The 22,474-nt window shown below is 40.4% G+C and overlaps 1 protein-coding gene across 6 annotated transcripts in view; it reads right to left on the bottom strand.

Annotated features, from left to right (window-relative positions):
* Positions 1–1,427: 1,427 nt before the first annotated feature.
* The window catches only part of PBX3 (PBX homeobox 3), a 222,793-nt gene continuing 201,746 nt past the window's right edge, over positions 1,428–22,474 (bottom strand). For 2 of the 6 annotated variants that reach the window (XM_063649931.1, XM_063649932.1), the window contains 5 exons: positions 19,377–19,439; positions 7,957–8,122; positions 6,588–6,700; positions 5,699–5,788; positions 1,428–2,968 (listed from right to left, as the gene is read on the bottom strand). In XM_063649931.1, coding sequence (XP_063506001.1) covers positions 2,876–2,968; positions 5,699–5,788; positions 6,588–6,700; positions 7,957–8,122; positions 19,377–19,439 — 525 coding nt within the window. In that variant the 3' untranslated portion in view covers positions 1,428–2,875. The other 4 variants (XM_054500706.2, XM_063649933.1, XM_054500707.2 and 1 more) reach the window with 4 other exon arrangements.

Here is a 22,474-nt window from a genome sequence, read left to right as displayed (position 1 = left end):
CATAGCATATATTGTTTTATTTACAAAGATGAGAAAGGCTGACCCACAAGCTAATTGAATCAGGCAAATAACTATTTAGCCATGGGAGCAATTCCTACAGGCAGGCTGAGCACCAAGTGAGGGAGGACGGCTTTGGAGGGCAATCTATTTTCTAAAGTTTACCCTCACAGTGTAACTGCCTGGAGATTAATGGGAATGGTGGCCCTAGGCCTTGTTTTGCCTGGCTTTACCAACTGAAAGAGTCAAACAGTTATATCTATCATAGACAATTTGCTGCAACTAATTAACATTAATCTGATTTCCTGTGAGTCAGTTTCCTTGAGATATAGTAAACAGGCCAATTACCTGCCATTGACCTCTTTTATTATAAAGATTTAGATATTAGCGACAGATGTATATGTAAACATATGGAATTTCTAACAATTTGAAGAAAACAAATGTTAAATCCAGTTAAAAGATTTTTAATTGGTCTTAGAAGATTACAAATTTAGAGTTTAAAAAGGTATGTTGAATATTGCAGGGATTCTGTTTTTTCAGTGGCATCTGAGGTCCATTCTTTCCAAACTTTTGTTAGTCTTTAACTGTAAAGAAGTTAAAGGTGAAGAAGCTAATGTGTGCCAGACGCAGTGGCTCACACCGGTAATCCCAACACTTTGGGAAGCCAAGGCAGGATTGCTCGAGCCCAGAAGTTCAAGACCAGCCTGGACAACACAATCAGAACCCATCTCTAAAAAAGAAAAATAAGTGAACTTAAAAAAAATCTTTTCAATCGGGTCCAGTGGCTCACACCTGTAATCCCAGAGCTCCAGGAGGCCAAGGTCGGAGGATTGCCTGAGGCCAGGAGTTTGAGACCAGCCTAGGCAACATAGCAAGCCACATCTCTACAAAAAAGAAAAATTAGCCAGGCATGGCGGTGTACACCTGTAGTCCTAGCCACTCAGGAAGCTGAGGCAGGAAGATCGCTTGAGCCCAGGAGTTTTACGCTGCAGTGAGTGAGACTCTATCTCAAAAAAAAATCCATCTAACCAGTGCCAAAGGCATCACTACTAGGTCAGGAGAGTGTGAGCTGAGGGCAGAGAGACCTGGGTTCAAGGTGTGACCCCTTGCTGTCCTAGGTCTGTGACCTTTTGGCATTCACTTAAGTTTTCTGAGCTTCAGTTTCCTAATCTATGAAAATGGGGAGTTTTCCTTGCGGTGTTACTGACCACATCAGGATCAAGTGAGGACTCCTAACGATGGTTCAGTAGGTGGCACAGCGCCTGCACACTCAACAGCAGCTGTTCCTTCCCTCCCAGCCTCACCGTCATCTCAGAGTGGTCTCCGACAGGAGGCAGTTACACTCCTAGGCCTGGTGCTGGATGCACTTTCTCCTCTGCCTGCACTTGGCTGGCTCAAATAGTGAAGTAAGAAACTGCATCAACATTAAATCATGAAAGCAAAAAGTTTATTCATGTTTGAAACTACATATAACTACCACGAGGAAGACTTTTTCAATCCAGGGTGTAATCCAGTTAGAAAGGAACACGAAACGTTTTTAATACATTAGAATCACCGCCACAAATTATTTTCATGACTCAATCAGTTTCAGAATCGCATACAATACAAAAAGAGAGAAAGGAGAGGGGGCCCCATTACACAGGGTGAAATATACAGTACTGAATACTGAAATCTGAATGCATCACAATTAGTCGCTGCTTTTTTTTTTTTTGCATGGATTAGTAATAAGATGAAGAACATTCAAAATGTTTCTCAGTATTTACAACAGTTTTACTGATCCTGTGTTGAATTAAGACCCAATGTTTCCACTCTCGGTTTTTTAAAAGTTGCAAATGCAACCCTGATTTTTCTTTTAAAAGATTACAATGTACATTACATTTTATGAAGGGAAACAAAGAGTTAATTACAAGATGCAAAAAGATAAGAAAGACAAACTACAGCGTGAGTATTGTTCAGAGGTAGTAAGTGAGCACTCTAAGCTACAGAACATGTTGAAATTCTATTGGTTTGTATGAGTTCGCATGAGGTAATAAAGCTGTGTTTTGATTGGTGGGATGTATAAATACTCTTTTGCTACACTATATACAACACTCCAGAGAGCAGGGCCTTTTGCAGATGCCCAGAGGACGTAGCAAACCTTGACAAGTCTGTGCAGCACCCAGTGCACACCGTAAAACCCCAGACGGATTGATCTCGTTTTCACCACTATCAGCAGCAAGTATCTTCATCTCTCAGAACAATCTGGATCCATAATTTTATTACCGAGCAGACTCTGGGCACTGGTGCTTTCAGAGAGAGAAACGATGCTACCAGTCTCTGATCTAATTATAACATAAGAGATCTGAACACAAACGTGACGAGGAAGATTCTTAAACACAACCATCATTAACAGGGATAGCCAAACAGCTCTTTATTCCAACTCCATTAGTGATATGAAAGAAAGACAATCCAAGTCAGTAATGGAAATACGCAAGAAGTTCAATTTAGGTGAGGTGAATTTTTGCATCTGCTTTAACGGTTGAGGTTTAGTGTATATTGTACTTTTTACCCTTAAGGCCAAGTAATTGGCAACTGTGAAACCATTAATGTAAAATATTGATAATAAATTATGATAAAATAGCTACATGACTGTCAACAATGTTAAATCTTGGCCTAATTGGATAAAGTGCTTTTTTTTTTTTTTTAACATTGCGTGTTTTTAAGTATAAATACAAATGATTATGATTCCTTAAAAAACAGATTTACCAAGTTCTCGAATAAGACAAGGTTTTACAGTAAAGCTGTAGATGGTGGGCTACAAAAACGCTTTCCTTTTCCTCCTATTGCTCTGAATGCACTTATCAAGGCATGTCAGCTCAGGGAAAAGTGTGGCCAGAGATTAGTTAGAGGTATCCGAGTGCACACTTCCTGGGCCTTCTGTAGGAGAAGTCACAGAAGATGGAGTTGTTGCGTCCTGCCAGCCTCCATTAGCCTGAAAGGAGAAACACAGTTCAACGGGTGCACGTCTACATATTAATTCTACTCCCCAATTTAAAACACCCGGATGACAACATGAGAGCAGAGATGCATTAGCAAAATGTATTTTCTAAACCCACTGTGGCAGGAGTTGGCAGCATGTGTTAAAGTGGGATTAAATGCATGTAAAACAAATCCATCCCATCAAGTAAAGACTTGGCAATAAATCAACATGCCGAAGAAGGGCTTCAGCGAGGCCCATGCTGGCATCAAGCTCGGCCTTTGATCTGCTGGTAAAACTAAAGTGACTCAAAAAGAAATCTCTTAAGAAGGGAGCAGTGGGGAAGTTCAATGCAATGCCTCAGCGAAACCCAGGGCTCCATGAAGTCTAAACTTCACCCTGGCTTAATCATCATTTCCATAGAGAAGCAGTTGCCCACCCTTTTTCCACACACGCCTGACAGCCAGCTACTGTAACCCTTGGAAAGTGAAGGCCAGAATTTCCCTCCAAATAGGATCTTCCAGAATGAAAATGCATGAGCCGCAGAGCAGCACACACTGTTCAAATCTGTATTCCAATTATCTGTGGCTGAGGCTCCTATTTGGGATGTTGCTCTCACCTTCCACATGCTGCTGGCCCTTCCTGCCTCAGACCTGCAGCAGCAACAACTGTACTCAGAAACAAATTCGCCTTATGTCTCGGCCTACAGTGGCAATTGCTGAAATCAATGTCTGATCAGATTTCTGCTGTGGCAGACAGCTTGTCGCTACATATTTTTATGTCAGTCAAGAAGAGGGAGGTGCCAGCCTCGTGAGTTGGGGAACACTGAGTGGAAGTGACGGGGCTGGCCTTTCTGGAGAGGAGGTGAGGGTGAGCTGGCTCCCCATGCCTGCAGCACCAACCACCCTCTGCCTCCATGCTGCCCCCAGAACCGAACCCCCTACACCAATGTCAGGGTGGGTCATAAGGTGCCTCCTGCCTCCCTCACATCTATTTGCAACTTCCTCTGCAAGTCCATCCAAAATGCCCTCTTTCAGGCCTGGGCTGCCAGGCTGCTGAGAACTCTGTCTAGATTCCCTACCCAGCCTGGATACAGCTCCTAGATGAGCATGTGGCAGCCATTGTTTCTTCTTCCGTGATCACAGTTCCTGGAGAACTCCCTGTCTTCTAATTCACTGCAGAGTTGGCATGCAAAGCACCTTTTCTACCTCTATGACCTAACAACCCCACAGAGATGACCAGACCCTAAGGGAAGAGGATTTTCCAGGCTTGAGACATATCAAATTCAGGTTAGGAAAAACAAAAGGAAACAGTATTTAAAATAAAAAAAAAAAAAGCTATGGTGCTATTGTTTTAAAGCCTCTGTTTTGCCAGGTTGGCTAATGACATGCCCATGTGAGTTCGGTGGACTCTCAGAAATCCTCTTCTCTAAAAGGTAAGCTGTTTCCCCCCCTCAGGTATGAAAATCTACTTAGGAAAAGAAAAACTCTCACACAGATACAAGTCTAAAAATATTCCATCTGAAGTAAACATCATTCCTCTTTTATCCAAATTTATAAACAACAAATGTACAATATTTTTACCCAGCGTGGCAGCTGGAGGAGAGGTTGTCAGCAAGCATTCTTTTTTTTCAAAATAAATTAATCCTTACTCTGGTGGTTTGAGATTATGCACTGTATTATACAACAGCGCCTTATCAAGCCTCATCAGTGAAGATGGAATTCATGTCTGTAAAATGCTGCAGGCAATCACAGTTTCATATTTTATCATGTTGATAAGGATATCGCACATTCTCTGAAGCATTTCAAAACACTTAAATGAAAAAGGAGAAATGCAACTAAAAGGCTTTTTATATGGTTTGTTGTGGGTTATTATGAGTTATTTATAAGCCCAAAAAGAAAGATTTGACATTTCAAATGTAAAAGATTTGAGTATTTAATGGTCCTTTTTTCCCTTTACAATTGAACATCCTCAATCACTTTTTAAATCATTAATATTTACTCTCATAGCAAGCCAAGGCCCTAAAAAGGGAGAATTTTGCCCATTTTCTTCCTGAGTCTACTACCGTGAGCTGGGCAGTTAATTTCCTTCCTAAGTCTAGAACCCCAGACTCCATCCACCACACCCCACAGCACCACCACGATGACCTGCTACCCTGCCCCCTTCCCCCTTTTCCAGAGCTGTGTGTTTTGCCATTTTCCATCCATGTCAGTGGAGGGAAAGGTAAAGTTGTAGTGAAGTAGTTACAAAAGTTAAAATTATTTCCTCCATAATGAAAATTGTCAAATATGTTGTGCATCCACATTGACAATACAGCAAGATGCTTTTAATAACACAATTATTTGTTTAGCTTGGTTTGTTGGTCTGCCTGGGATTCTCCAAACTTACCACCTTCACCTGAGTTCTGTTTGGGAATTTTTCCTGCTGCCTGGTTCTAAGATAATGACCTGTTTTCTACCGTCTCCCTGGAACACAGCACTGATGGTAGGAAATGGTGTCTTAATGGGCTGATGCTTAAGTCCCTGCTGATGACAGGACACCAGCCACTTCTGGGCATCTATGAGGACTTCTAAGGGTATCTAGGCGGCATCAAGCATTTAGGTTCTTAAATAAAAGTGCAGCAAAGATGCTGCCTTCCCTACCTGCCAAGAAGATGAGAAGCCAGGTCAAATGGCTATTAATTTCTTTATTAGTCACTGTTTACCTGACACTGTTCTCCTACAGCTGGCTCCCCAGAGTACTCACATTTAAATTATGTGGACTGTACAGTGAATTTCCTCCAAGGCCATCACTGTAGCCTCCCGTCTGATTGATAACATGACGGAGGGTATCCACCTAGAAGTGAGACAAAACAGAATTCATCATCCCAAATCTATTAAAATGTCATCACTTACAAAAGGAAATAATTTGAATTATGTGTGCCACAAGGGTTTAACATCTTCAATGAAAGACAAATTTATCAATCAAATGTGACTGGCAGAATTTCAACCATTCTTTGCATATTTAAACTCACAAATCTTTGTTTTTCATGCCAGCCAAACAATAACATCTTCATGGCAATGCAACTTTCCATCTACAGCAACCAAATGGATGTGGCTGTGGGTGAAAACCTACTTAGAATTGTGTATATGGAATTATCTCAACTCTCTCTCTCTCTCACTTTCTCTATGTCTCATACACACACATCCAGATGTATAAAAACTATATGAGTAGTTCTGTTCTCAAATAAGAGGACAAAAAAAGAGTAGAAATTATAGAGTTATAATTTAAGAACTCAGGTTTTTGTACTCTGACTTAAGAAATGAAACAGCAATATGTTCTTAAACCATATACACACTGGCACACTCAATTTTTCTGTTCTATTTTGTGACAGAAGTAAGATGCACCCAACCCCTCTCCATGAGCTCAAGCCAGAGCCGAATGCATTCACAAAGTTTATCAGGTTTGAATCATCACAAGTCACTGTTCACTTGACTTCTCATTAAATTAAATGGCGGGGCAGATGGGTCCTGTTTGGAAGCACCCAGCACAGGTTCTGCATGGATGTGTAGACCACTTCCATGGGGTCAGAGGAAGGAGTTTTGAGCCCAAACCCTACCCTGCTAGAAAGGCCCCACTGGGGCATTTCTCCTACCTGTGATTGCACATTGGCTCCGACTTGGGACCCTTGGTAAGAATCCCCATTCAGACTCTGCATGTTCATGAACATGTCCCCAGAATTTGGGAGGTTAAAAGAACCAGAAGAACCTGGAAAGGAAAGAGTTAAGTAGCTGAATAACAGAGAGCTACACACATAATCCTCAAAGACCTAGAGGCAGGGAGAGGAGAAAAAGTACAGAAGGGAAAGGCTGTGCACAACATAAAGCATTTCCAGATCTAAGAGGATGGAGAGTAACTCCAGAGAGTTGGGTCCTGTGAGTCACTCCATATTCAGGAGAAGTCCCATCAATGGGGAAGCCCAAACTTAAAAAACAAAAGCAAAAACAAAGAGACAAATCAAAATAAATTAAAAAGAAAAAATAAGCCAAAACACCCAGCAGCTGGCCTGGACCCTTCCCCTTGTTTCCGCTGATCTCCAGGATTTAGTCATTACACGAGCTTGTCAACATGGCTAACTGTCATGGTGGACAGCCACCCAGAGAAGAGACTTTTCCAGGAGCTCTTTCTTAGCTATGCATATACCTCCCTCTCTTTTCACCTGTTTTTATGTGCCATTAAAAAGAACTGGGGGGTGAGGAGACAAGACAAAACAAACAAAAAACCCCCTACTTTCTGAACTTCTAAAGATATAGCTAAGAGACCTTCTCAGAAAAGCCCCTGGAATTGCTACTGAAGTCCATCTGTTTGGACTAGCTGCACATCTTTCATTGTTATTCAAATTCCCTGAAATTTTAAAGTATTTCTAACCCCCTCACAAATGTCACATAAAATGCAGCCAAAATGTACCGGACAAGGATCCAAGAATCTTGCATGCGTGTATTAAGCACCATAACCCTCACAGCTAGCCACCTGCTAAGCATGCCGTCAGCCCCGCTTAGACAGTGCTGCGGAAAGGCAGAGAAAGGACAGCGGCGCTGGGCAGAAAGCACTGCTGCACTTCCCTCCAGCATTCCAGCTTCCTCACACACAGCAAGTGCTGCATTTCCCACTTCTGCTATTTCACTCTCCACAGACCACTACTGATCCTAAAGTGGTATCTGGAAAGAAATAGCTAAAATAGTCATGAGCAATAGCACTCTGCCTAATTACTGAACTGAAAGCCACTACTAAGTGTAAAACTTCCATAATCTACTAGTGAGTGGCAATCACTGTGAAGAGTGGGTTTACAGGCTCTGGCCTTCCACTCATTCACCCATCTCAAGAACAAGCCTGCATTTGAACATAAATCTTCCTTTTTAAGTCCACTCTGTCCTCAGTATGGCTCTTGTTTCCTGGCCTGTGGGACAGGGCACTGTGGCATAAGGCTGCCTGGGCCAGTTGGGGAGCGAGCCCCCAGTACGCACCGGAATTTGGTGTGGTGGGCGAATTGGTCTGGTTGTTCTGCACAGCTGCTGCTACTGCGTGTGCAGCTGTCACGGCCGTCTTCGCAGCATAGAGGTTGGCTTCTTCCTGAAACTTGCCGATATTCTTCTTGTACCTGATTCGTTTGTTGCCAAACCAATTGGATACCTACAAATTGCAGAGACATGGAGGTGAAGGGGAAGAGAGGAAAAAGTAATCAAATTCCAATAATACCTGCTGGACACCAAGGCAATACCTTGGGAGACACACAATTCCTAGCCTGCAACCTCACATCCTACGGATCATGCATAATGGTTTTGGGGGTTATTTTCTCTTTTGGCAAAACTCTCACATTCTTTTGGAATAACGCTGCTTTCTTAGAGTTGGCCACAGTAATACCAAAATGGCAGGGAGCACTGCTCATAAAAGATATCCAACTGCTATATACCGATTAGTATATAGTCAGGCCCCCAAAATCAGGCTGAAAAGCTGAAGGAAATATTTGCTAAGTTAGGTAAATAATAAGAAATACTTGAACATGAATGACTTCTTCTTCTTTTTTGGGTCTAGAACAATTTTGGCAGCTGTATAGTAGAATCATGTTTGGTCTGCTGAAAAGAGTAACATCAATTAATAATGGATGAAAAAACCCTTTGTCTTTTGCCTTAGAAAATACTGCATGTCTGCCAAGATGGCTGCTCAAGCTCTGCCAGTTAACATGTGGGAAGGTCACAACTTGAAAACTCAAGTAATTCCAACCAGGTCAAAAGCAAACACAGAGGAGCAACTCTAATGTCATCAGGTGGAATATATTTCTTTCTTTTGCAAACTTATGATGTCAGCCGGTGCAAATGGAAGAGAGATTTCTACAAAGGATCTTGGCAATAGGCAGATTTCATCACACTTCAAGGAGAGCAGAGCTCAGCCCCAGAATCATGGCTCAGAGTTACAATGTGTTCAGGCACCTGTAATTGAGCTATATAAAGAAGCTAAAAGCCACATGGCAATTTATAAGAAAGTATACTCACTCACTATATAAAAGGATCTGACCTCTCTTTTATTAAAGTAACAGTTTAAAAATACTTTTCAATAATTTCTTAATAATCTGTCAAAGGGGCATATTGCTGTGCTATCAGGCTGGGTGGGGTCACTGTTCTACCCTTAAGGTATTATTCTTAACAGCTATTCATAGGGGCCCTGAAGAGACATAAGGAGTAGTATGTAGTTTGAAGTCTTCCAATCCAATTTACACTGTGGGCACCCCTTTTGACCATCTCTGCCAAGTCTTTAATTGCTTTGGAAATAGAATTCCCATTCTTCAACCTATGGCACTCATCCTTCTGGAAGGAGCAGAGAGCCCTGGCAAGGGAGCCATGTGAGGAAGACAACATTGGCCTTGCTGCTGCCCATATGCTGCCCATCCTGGGGATCATGGGGTGCACACATGTGCACATATACACATGCAGGCATACTTGCTGAGGACCCATGCAGCAACCATGAGCATAGGTTCGTCAGACAGAAACAAGCCAAAGCCCATCAGGAAGTAAATGTGCTACAGATCAGCACTTCCTAGCTGTTTCTGTTCTACCATCATTTTTTCCCCCAGAAGACTGTATGTATCCCTTCTTTTCTTCATATCAAATAGAGTAGCTCTAATAACTATCATTTGGTGAATGACCATTATGCAGAGCACCTTGCAGACATTTTCTCATTTTAATGTGAACAATTTCAAGGGCTAGGTGGTAGATGGGAGTGGTTATACTGGCATGACACCAGTCCCAAATCCAATGGCCTTGTCTCTCTGACTAGTTTGACCTCTCAGCAGTGTCTGATACTTGTAATTACCACCCCTCTTGCCTAGAGCAGGCTCTTACATGGTGTATGTGACATTATACTCCTTCTCCTCCAACATCTGCTCTTCCCTGATACATAAGAGAGACAGACAGAGAGAGAGAGGAAGAGAGTGAGTTTTCTCCAGGACTCAGCTCTTGGCCCTCTTCTCTCTTGCACCTAAAGCAACCTTATCCATATTCAAAATTTCAATTATCCTCTCTGTGTGGATGACTCCCAGATTTATAGTGAGTTCTCATTTTTAAAGAGATTTCCATATAAATGTTCTGCCACAACTTCCAATTCAATAGGTCTAAGAGGAAGTCCGGTGTCCTCTAAGCCTGTGCCACCTCCTCTATATTTTCTTTGTGGTCCTGATCTCTCCATCTCCAGAGATGTGGTACTCACTACCTCACAAAATCCCCGCCTCCATTGCTGGACAGTCCTAATGGGTATATAGTTCTCTTTATTCCGAACTACAATCTGGTTCCCTTTCCTTTCCACGCATTGGTCCTACTTCCAACATCTAGACTATCACAACATTAGGCCTTCAAGCTCAGCCCCAAGGGACCTCTCCATCCTACTATTAGCCTTCTTGGCCCTCCCTTCCTTGAGCCCCATATGCTCACAGCAGGTGTGCATTATAACTGCATAGGATGTGGCAATAGGAAGAAGTTAGGAGAGTATATAAGCGAGGAAGCCATGAGGGCCTGAGCCAGGCAAAGCAGTAGGAGTGGAGAGGCACATATTATGGAGGTAGAACAGACAGAATCTGGCCACTGACTAGCTCTGGAGGTCAGTGGAGAGGGACAAGCCAGAGACGATGCAGGTGTGGTGCCCAGGCCTTGAGCAGGATGGAGACAGATACTTGGGAGGAATTTCTGCACCAGGACAAATCAGCCTCAGTGACCATTAGAATCCATACCAGAATTATGTGATTCTAAAAACAGAAAAGTTCTAAATCAAGATTGGAAAAGGACTATAAAGGTATGGATTCTGATTACACTTGTTAAAGCATGTTCTCTTTGACCTTACCTCATGTTTCCCAATAGATGCTCTCAGCTCAGGAGACAGACCTAGAGTTGGCTCGCAAAAAGCTCTTTTAATACATAATTATCACTCTAGCTTTTCTGACTAAGACTGTCAGGCCTTAGAAAGGGTTAAATATTGAACATATCTATAGTGCAAAGGAGGATAGTCTTGGTTGAGAGGGAATTTGGTATTTCTTAAGCATAATTAATGAAAATTCCCCAACTCTGAATTTAGCAACAAAGGCCCATCTTAGAATTCTCTTCTTCCAAACAATTCTCTGTTGGATTCAGTACTTTGTAGTTAATATTACCTTGACAATCAGAGAAGCTATAATACATTAATGAAACCTAGCCTGGAAAATCAGATTACAGCTTTATTAACAGTTTCATAATTGAGGAATCTCTGTACCATCGAAGGTCTCATCTCTAGATATGTAAGAATCCTCTGTTTATGCATACCCCTGGACCAATCAAACAACAGTCATCACTAATAAAGGTTTATTTAATTCTCACAGTAAAATTTTAATATCACCAGCAGCCTGGGGAAGCTTTAGCAAGTGGATTTGCTTGACATCAGATCGTTTTTATTCTGCTAGTCCCAATACTTCTTAATCTTTAATATCAAGGCAATTAAAATTAATGGCCACTCATCCGAAGCTACTGTGGGCACTGTTTCCTTGACATCAATTGTTTGATGGGATTACCTAGAGGTTAAACTAACAAGCAAGGTTTAATTGGAAGCAATGAAAGAAGCAGTGATCATACGTTATGTTTAACCTGCATAACCACATCTAAATGAATATCTAAAAATGTTAAACTATTTCTCAAATTAAAATATGCACGTCACATTCTGATATTACAGATTTGGGTATTGCAGCAATCAGCTATTAAGACCACACTGCTGCAACTGAGATGGGGTAATTAATGTATCAATCGACACCTAAATTCAGGATTTTTTTTTTCACCTTTTAAAAACAGATGGATATAATTAGTTGCAAAAGAAGCCCTAAGCTCACTCAGTAGGAAGCCTCAAAGGCTGCTGCAGGTCATGGGGCCCCTCTTGCACAGAGCTCACAGTGGGGCCAGGCTGTATGCGCAGTGCATGAAGGCGAGCAGAGCTTGCTCCATCTCTGAACTGGAATGGTCTGTACAGTGGTCCCAGAATAGAAATGCAGGCAGGAAACTGGTGAAGGGAAAGGGACTACGCTGTCCTGTGCCTCTCTGTTGAGCCGCGTATCAAGGATTCATGACTCTGGATTGTGCCCAAGGCAAAGGGCCATGGAAGAATTTTAAGATCAATTAAAAATGAGAATAAAAGCACAAGTACTCTCCCTCTTCTACTGATGTTCATTGTTATCAGCCCCCAGACCGAGCCTCTGGTGATTAGGGGAATGAGTAGTGCACATTATGCAGTTCGCTGATTTTCCGGAACTGTTCTGCAAGGCCAAGGAGCAGCCAGAAAGGGCTCTGGTCTCTCGCATACACTACAACCATGTATTTCCCCCACGCAATTCAGCTATAGATTGCCAATTGCTTTGAAAAGTAAAAATGCTTTCCACATAATACAATAACTAGATTCACCTTTTACATAGCTTTTTTACCTTCTTCAAAAAGCTTTTACTCATTATCTCACTTAGAACCTCTGACTTGGAGGGAGTTGAGTCAGATGTGGAAAGTATCACATAATGGTTACGTGCTTTGGACTCAGAATCCGGTTTCAAATCCACACTCTGCTATTTACTAAGCTGAGTGACTTTGGACAGATTGTTTTAGTTATTTTAGTGTTTCCTTTCCTATAAAATGAGAATAACAATATAAATAGTAGTATCTTCCTCACAGAACTGTTGGGTGCATTAATGGCTTTGGCACATACCATTTACCTGGTAACTATTAGCTATTACTATCACTCATGTTTTATCAAGGAAGAAACGAGAGATCCAGGCCACAGACAAGTTGCCCAAAGTGGGATGCAAAGTGGGATGGATCTAGAATTCAGCCCCAGGATGCCCCGTCAGCTTTTCTTTTTTAAATAACCAACTGCGAAATGCTTACCGAGCATCTGCTACAGTCAATACTGTACCAGGTGCTGTGGGGAGATGAAAAAATAAACACATGGCCCCTACCTGCCTGGACTTTACAATCTGGTTATAAAAGCAATGCTATCCACTCAAAATAATTAGCAAAACTTGCAGGACAGTGATGATGTCATGCTGAACCGTACAGTGCAGACTCTAAAAGCAACAGGGATTTGGAGGAAGAGACATCCCAGCAGGTCTGAGAAATCAGAGGATGCTTCTGAGGCAAGGTCAAACTTGAACGGGACCTCCATTTCAATCCAATTCAATTCCATAGTGCTTTTAATGAAACTCCACAATTCAGAAGCAGAAAACTCCAATAGCTCGTGTGGCCACAAATAAGCCAAAAATGCAAGCCTGCCTCCCTCTCCCTGGACCACTCCGAGATCCCAGAAACTTTTGATCTCTTCTGTAACTTAATTCCCTTTTCCCTTCTTAACCTCTAAACCCCCTTTTTATAGTGACAGAAGGAAGAGAAACCCATTCTACAGAAAAAGGAGAGGAAAAATCAAGAAGCATTTCTACAAGAGGTAGCATCTGAGAGAACATTTCTGTCGGGGAAGGAGCGGACAGTGAGATGGAGAAGGCATTGGTACCTGCGGAGGAGTAGGAGCAAAGCACCTGAAGGGCTGGTGGGTTCTGGCTGAGGAAGAGGAAGGGGGAGAAGCTCTGGGCAAGGGAAAGCCTGAAGAGGGGCGCGCAGGTTCTCCCCAGGTGTTACTGCTGAGTGCAGGAGACAGCTGAAACGGAGCCTGAGATCTGTAGCAGTGGAGTTCAGAAAGGGTTCCAGTGAGGTTGCCCTCCCATCCATGTGCCTGTCCAGGGTCATTGGTCTGCACATTTTTGCTGTGCAAAATTCCCCCTAAATTAATTTTAAAAAATCATGGACCCTCTCACACATTTTTCCTTCCTTGCACATTTTCTAAGTTGGCATCTACAATTTTTCATAACTCTACATAGTTGTAAACAGTGTTATTCCAGTATGTCATAAATGTTGACATCTTAAAATAAAACTGTAACACTATTCTTTAAAATGTATCCAACCGAATATAAATAGCACAGCAGTTTGATACCCATTATCCATTTAAAAAATACATAGGCCAGGCATGGTGGCTCACCCCTGTAATCCCAGCACTTTGGGAGGCCAAGGCAGGTGGATCACGAGGTCAGGAGATTGAGACCATTCTGGCCAATATGGTGAAACCTTGTCTCTACTAAAATACAAAAAATTAGCCGGGCGTGGTGGTGCACGCCTGTAGTCCCAGCTACTCAGGAGGCTGGGGCAGGGGAATCACTTGAACCCGGGAGGCGGAGACTGCAGTGAGCCAAGATCGCGCCACTGCACTCCAGCCTGTCAACAGAGTGAGACTATGTCTCAAAACAAACAAACAAAAAAACATAAACTTGCTCTTCAAGTCTAAAATTTTATGTTCTTCTTTTTGTTCTTGAAAGTGTATTTCTAGTTCGTTTCTCTCCCATATTATCCTAATGCAATATACTTTTATGCTCTACAAAAGGAATATATGGAAATTTAAAATTTGAAATTGTTTTTATTTCCTGTAATTATAAGGCTCTACATGTTTAATATTTCCTTCTGGACTAAACTATCATTATAGTTAGTTTAAAACTAATCAAAGCAATACAAATACTTATTTTGATAAATAAAAATATACTTATTTTGACCATCAAATGTAGGTTTCATCATACATGCGTTTCTTAATTGGGAGTGGGGTGGTTGTACAGTGCTGATTAAAGGAGGTTTGGTTATCACCAATATTTCATCATGTCTCTTGTTGGGCACCCAAGAGGGTCTCATACTTCGGGGCAATGAACCAGGTGGGAGTATCCCTTTCTTTCATAAAGTGAGAAAAGGGCAGGAAGGGAAAAGAAAACCAACACAATGCTTTCATCACAGCCACTTTCTGGGGCAGGTGGATTTTAGGAAGGAGTACACATATACGTAAGGAAAGCTGGCCAGTGAAAACCTTGAAACCGTGCATACCTGAGTCCTCTTTGGAAAACCTTCAGCTCCTCTGTAGAGTATGCGTCCCCCCAAGTTTGCAGAGTGCTGCCTCAAGTGATCAGGCTAACTCCGATTACATTTTAACTTCTCTATGTGAGCACAGCATCGGAACCTCTCATACTGGGTATGCGTAAAGACTTTTTTTGGGCTAAAAACAGGACTCATTCGGGTAACAACTTCCATGTGTCACAATGACCTTTTATAGCTACACAGACAACAAATCTGTCAGCTATAGGATCTTTTGAGTTCAGATTAAAGAAATAAACCTAAGGGGGGTAGATACAGTTTACTTATTATTTAGCATAACCTTTCTGGAAAGTAAGCCAGCAAACATTAGCATACCCTTTGCCCAGATTACTAAAACTTATCTTGAGAAAATATTTACAGATAAATGTACAAATATATCCACTACAGTCCTACTTTTTTTTTTTTTTTGAGACAGGGTCTCACTCTGTTGCGCAGGCTGAAGTGCAGTGGCACAATCACAGCTCACTGCAGCCTCAACCTCCCAGGCTCAAGAGATCCTCCCACCTCAGCCTCCTGAGTAGCTGCGACTACAGGTGCCCATCACTACAGCCGGCTAATTTTTATGTATTTTGTAGAAACAGGGTTTTGCTATATTGCCCAGGGTATTCTTGAACTCCTGAGCTGAAGTGATCCACCTATCTCCCAAAGTGCTGGCCCCTCAGTCCTACTGCCCCACCATGCCTGGCCCCTTAGTCCTACTTATTAATAGAAAGAGAGAGAGATTAAATTTATAGCACATCTTTGTATAATGGAATATGATCATTTATTAAAGATCATGTTGAGGGGAAATATTCATTGACAAATCAAGGGGAAAATATTCATTATATACTATAAAAAAGGAAGAAAGGGCATTTTTTTCTTTTCATACATCATGAGTCTTTTTTTTTTTTTTTTTTGGTAAAAATAAACACCGACATACATAGATGTAGGTATATACACAAGCACAGGAAAAATGTACTAACATGTGACTATCATGTACAGTGGGGTTTAGAAGTAATTTCTGTTTTTGTGTTTCTTGTGTTTTCAGGTATCATCCAAATTGTTTTCAGATCAGCAAACATTAGGATTTTTTAAATTAGGAAAATATACAATTTAATGAATAAATTAAAAACAACAGAAAAAGCACTGGAAAGTCACTTAACAATCTTTATGAGTTTAAGTGTCAGGCCTTGTGCTGGGACCCAGAGCTATACGAGTGACCAATCCCATTGCTGTACTCTATCTGAAGGGCATGGTTGACAGGTTTGAGAATTCTTAAAATAATTAAAATCAAACACTTTGTAAATCTCAAGCCACTGAAATTTCCCAAGCAGCTCTGCATTTAAGAAAAATTCCATGTTCAAAATAAAAAGCTAAACCATCTGTAATGTCTCTACAGTCACTGAAAGCCAGTTTATTAATTAGCTTTAATTGTATCTTATGTTTCAAATTTTGTCACTACATTTATTGATCATGTTAATAACAACATTAAATAAAAGAGAAAAATTATTACTTAAAGGCCGCCTGCAAGAGGCAGAAGTGCAGAACTTTGTAGTTCATCCTTGGCGTTGCTTCCATGCATAAACTGCGTCAGGGAGAGGATCTGCACTTGTTTGGAAAGAAGCAGCTGACACTAAAACATCATTATTGAAATTAACAAACTGAAAATTTATGAAGCACAAATCTTAGAAAAATTTGCCATTGTGTTTCCCCATGTTTACTTGTGATGCATACTTTATGTACTGTGCCTAATTAAATGTAACAGATTATGAAATGTTGAAATGCTAAGTCATGTATAATGGAACATGGCAGCATATTTACATGGTAAACAATTTTACCTCTAACAGTTTCTCCCTAATCAATGTTTTCATCCCCATTATGTGATTCAATTTGAAATGAGGGATGGAAGCCAGATACTGTTCAATTTTTAAAGTTAATGGTGTTAATAAATTCTAAATTTCACACCAGTCCTCTCCCTCCAGAAGGTACGGGTTTGATACAGTTTCTATAAGGACAGAAAGGCTGGGCACGCTGGATACACACATTGTGTGCATTCCTCTAAGAACTCGGAGGACAGCTGGATAAATGGGTTTGAGAGCCAAACGGACCTGTGTGTAAATCTCGGCTCTGCAATTTCCTGCCAATGTTACCTTACACAAGTCATGCCATCTAAGGTTCTCCTTTCCTGGTCTACAAGGTGGGATAATGATACCTCCTCCTCATGGGGCTGTTGTGAACATTAAATGAGATGGCATGTTAAATACATAGGACTGTGCCAGGGATGTACCAGGCACTCAGTAAATGTTAGTTTTCCCTTTTCTTAAAACAAATCAGCAACAACAAAACCCTCTGAAGGCCAATGGCATACACACCATGCTTGCTTCCTACAGTGCCTAAGGTCAGGACCCCTTTTCCCAGGAGCTTCAAGTTCTGGGCAAGCTGGTCCCTGCTCCCAGTGCTGGTGAGACACTGGCAAGAGGGAACAGGCAGCAGCAAGAAAGGAAAAGGAGGTGAACTCCTGCATACCTGAACAGAATAAAATTCCTACCACAGAAGACCAAGAGCTCCCATCTGCCACACTCCTGCTGGGCTCTTGTTCTGCACAAGTACCTGACAGCACTACCTGTATCCCTTCTCATCCCTGCCCCAACTAAGCAGGACAATGCACTGGACCTAGAATTTGCAGGAAACCTGAATTCCAATGCTACTTGTGCCTGTATTTAAACAGTGGCCATTTGCAAAGAGCTCATTATGAACCAGCTCTGTACTAGGAACTTTGCATGTATTATCTCATTTAACTGTTACAAAAACCCAATTCTACTGAAGCAAAAACTGAGGTCAGAAAGTTTATGTAACTTGCCTAAGGTTACAATGCCCGTTTCATTATGTCTTACCTGATAAAACTTGTTTTCTCTCAATACTTAAAACAAGTTTCAAAAATTATTCTTTACTCAGTTTCTTTTTCATTGTATTAAATGGTGAGGTCTACAAACTTATATTCTACCTTTTCAATGCAAAATATTTCAGCTTCTTCATGGTTAAAATGTGGGCTAGCCCAAGAATCCACACAATTTTTTTCTCTTCTAAGGAAACAAGTTGCAAATTTGGCCAGGTACAGTGGCTCACGCCTGTAATCCCAACACTTTGGGAAGCAGAAGTGGGTGGATCACCTGAGGTCAGGAGTTCGAGACCAGCCTGGCCAACATGGTGAAACCCCTGTCTCTACTAAAAATAAAAAAATTAGCCAGGCATGGTGGTGTACACCTGCAGTCCCAGCTACTCAGGAGGCTGAGGCAGGAGAACTGTGGGAGAACCTGGGAGGTGGAGGTTGCAGTGAGCCGAAATCAGGCCACTGCACCTCCAGCCTGGGCAACAGAGCAAGACTCTGTTTCAAAAAAAAAGAAGTTGCAAATTTGTAACAACTGACTTGAAAACCAACTTTTGGAAAACATCCCACTTTTAATGGGAGAAATGAACAAATAGAAATTCAGTTTCCATAGCATTTGAAATAATTTAAAACAGATTCACTTGTCAAGTACAGTATTTTTTTTATTTGAGGCTGTGAAAAATTTTATTGCCATAATGTGCTGACACCCTTACAGTTCAGCTCTGCCCTTTCTACTCTGCATGATAGACTGATAACTGCTCATGACATTCACAAAGAGGCTCATCTGCAAAAGTGTATAAAACGTCAGCCTTGCGGCCACAGTACATAGAAAAAGGATGACGCTGTTCAACTCCCTAAAACACGTGCTGAGGGGTGCCTCTAAATTACCACAGACAATGTTTATAGTTAAGAGGTTTTTTTCCTTTAAAATTATTTTTCTCATTAGAAAAAAAAATGTGGTAGGTATACGACTCAATAGTTTTCCTTCCCTAGGCTCTATGGAAAGCCTCTTTGACAGATTTTGAAACACTGACATCCCAACTGTGGAAATGCCTCCCATCAGCTACACTGAAAGGTGAAGCCATCTCCCAGGCAACATAGCCGGATCCCAGAATGAATGCACAGAGCACTCCAAATAACGATGGGCCAGACTTTTTGTCTTGACAAGTTTCACGTAAATCTAATCCCTGTAAATAAAAACATCAACATGCATTCAGTGTCCTATAAAAAGAAATCCTATAGTCACGCCTCTTGTTGAAGGGAAACGCTTATTTATTCAACCACCACGCCTTACCACATACCCACTGCAGTTTTCTTTTCTTTTCAAAAATCCAGAAAACTTTCATTTAATTGTTAAAGTGGGTATACCTATCCTCAAAAAGCACAGTAAGTAAGCTTTCAACATATATAATTAATTCTCATCAAAAATGAATCTCATGCATTTTTGGAGTAAAGTATACTATATATATATATTCTTTACTCCAAAGAATAGGTCCATCAGAGACTAAGAACAGACACACCCTCATGCCCCTCCCTGGCTCTCACCTTTAGGGAGCCTGTGAATACTTACCACGCTAGTTTGCTGGATGTCAGAACCTTTGTTCCCTCTTTCTTTTGGATCCTTTACAAGACTCTGTATGCCCGGCAAGAAAATGTAGGTTGAATGGATGACAACCGGCATTTAATGAACATTCCTGAGATGCCAGGCCCTGTACTAGGCACTCTTCATACATGATTTCATCAACCCCTGAATTCCCTGAGCAAATTATCATTGTTCTCATTTTATAGATAAAAAATGGACTCATTAAATAATTTGCTCAAGGTCACACTGTTACTAAATAGTGCTGGAGCAGAGTCTGAGTGACTTCTCTGCCTTCCTACACAGAACGTATGGTCATCTGAAGTTAAAGTACCAGTTTATCAAATACATGATATGAAAGGACAGCACTGGATGGGTGCGGTGGCTCATGCCTATAATTCCAGCACTTTGAGAGGCCGAGGCCGGAAGACTGCTTGAGCTTAGGAGTTTGAGACCAGCCTGGGCAATGTGGTGAAACCCCATCCCTACAAAAAATACAAAAATTAGCCAGGCATGGTGGCTCATGCCTGTAGTCCTAGCTACTTGGGAGGCTGAGCTGGGAGGATCACTTGAGCCCAGGAGGCAGAGGTTGAATTGAATTTTCAGTCTTTTGCTATTATAAAGACCGGAGCAAGAAACATTGTACATAGATAATGTGTTTGTAGATTAAATTCTTAGAAATGGACCTACTGTGTGTGTGTATACATATATATATGTGTATATATATACTGTGTGTATATATGTGTATATATAGATGTATACACACACATATATATATATACACATACACTCGTATATACATGCACATCTATACAGATATGTACAGTATATACATACACACACATACCACATACACATTCATGAATATATAATATATAAAGCTATAAATTTCTTTCTAAACATGGCTTTAGCTGTATCCCATGAGTTTTGGTATGTTATCATTTCACTGTCATTCAGTTCTTTTCTAATTTCCATTGTGATTTCTTCATTAACCCAGGGGTTATATTGCTTAATTTCTAAACATATGGAATTTTATTTGGTTATCTGTTATTTTCTAGTTATCTGTTTGTGATTTCTAGTTTAATTCCACTGTAGTCAGAAAACATACTGTTTTAAAGTGTTTAAAATTTATTTATTGAGAGGTACTTTATGTCCCAGAATGTTCTATAAGTGCTTTCAAAATGTTCTATAAGTGCTTACAATTAGAATGTGTATTCTGCAGTTGTTGGATGTAGTGTTTCTATGTATGTCCATTAGGTCAAGTCTGCTAATTGTGGTGTTAAAATCTTCTATATCTGTGCTACTCCAAAGTGTAGTTCCAGAACCATCAGCATCAGCATTAATCTGGGAGCTGTAAATTGCCAGCCCCACTGCAGACACTTTGAATCAGAACATCTGGGAATGGGGCCCACAAATCTATATTCTAACAGGTCTCCAGATCATTCTTATTTATGTATGCTACAGTTTAAGCAGCACTGTTTTATGTCCTTACTGACTTATATGTATGTGTCTGCTTGTTCAGTTACAAAAAAGTGTGAAAATCTCCTAAAATGATTTTGCATTTGTCTATTTTTCTTTGAAATTGTGTAAGTTTTGCTTTATGTTTTTTGAGTTTCCTTGAAGTGCTCTTTATCTGATATTATTAGATCAACACAAACTTTCTTTTGGCTATTGTTTACATTTTTTCATACTGTTATACTTTCTATGTCCTTATATTTTAAATATGTCTCTTAGAGAACACATAATTAAGTTTCATTTGTAAATCCTGACTCTATTACGTAGAGTATTAAATTCATTTACTTTAATGTGATTACTGACATATTTAGGTATAAACCTACCATCTTACTAAGTACTTCCTATTTACTTCCTATTTGTCCCACTTACTAGGCATTTTCTTTTTTCCTTGCCATCTTTTAGACTGCTTATTTTAAAAAAATTATTCTATGTCTGCCTCTCTTTATTAGTTTGAAAGCTATACACTCTTTTACTTTTCTTTAAGTAACTACCCTAGAGATTTACACTTTCTCAACTATTCAATTCTAACATTAATTGGTACTTTTTCACTAATTGGTACTTTTGCCATCTTTCCCAGAAAACATAAGAGTCTTAGAACACTTACTCTCCTCTCATAACTTACAAGGCATTATTATTGTGTATTTTAATTCTATACATACTGTAAGCAAAATAAGACATTATCTTTATTTTAAACAGTACTATTCACTTAGATTTACATACATATTTATCCTTTTCTTTGCTTTTCTACTCCTTCCTATATCTCCTACCCTGTATCTGTAATCTTTCTATTTCTGTCTGAAGAACACATTTTTTGTATTTCCGTTAGAGAGAAAATGAGAAAAATTATTTCAATTTTTGACTGAAAATGTCTTTATTTCACCTCCACTATCAAAGGACATTTTTGGCAGGTATAGAATTCTAGGCTGACATTTAATTTGATTCATCTCTTTAAAGATATCACTCTACTGTATTATGTCTTTATTGTTTCAGTTAAGAAATCAGTGGTCATTCAATTGTTGTTTTATTGAAAGCAGACTTACTTTTCCCTCTGGCTGCTTTTGTTTCAACCATGTTTAGTGTGGATTCCTATTTATTTATTCTGTTTGGGGACTGGTGTTCTTCACGAGTCTAGGGCTTCGAATTTGCTACAGGTTTTGGAAAGTTTTCAGCTATTACATTTAAAATATTGCTTCTGACCCATTCTCACATTTGCTTCTGGGGCTCAATCACATTTATATTAGACTTCCTTACTGTATCCTCTATGTCTCCGATTCTCTGTCTCCCAATTTTTCTATCCTATTGTGTCTGTATTCTTCAATATCATTATTTTCTTGTGACTCATCTTCCAGTCCACTGATTTTCCTTTCAGCAATGTCTAATCTGCTTTTAACCCAATCCACTGGGTTCTTAATTTTGATTCTAACATTTTTATTTGACCCTTTTTTTATGGTTTCCAATTCCCTGACAGAATTGTCCAGTTTGTCTTTCCCCCATTATAGATATTAAGCATAGTTATTTTATAGTCCATATCAGATTCCTTTATTTCCTATACTGTTGTGAGTCTGTTTCTATTG

Source organism: Pongo pygmaeus, chromosome 13 (assembly GCF_028885625.2).
Source record: "Pongo pygmaeus isolate AG05252 chromosome 13, NHGRI_mPonPyg2-v2.0_pri, whole genome shotgun sequence".
Lineage (NCBI taxonomy): Eukaryota > Metazoa > Chordata > Mammalia > Primates > Hominidae > Pongo > Pongo pygmaeus.
This window is presented reverse-complemented; position numbering and strand designations above follow the sequence as displayed.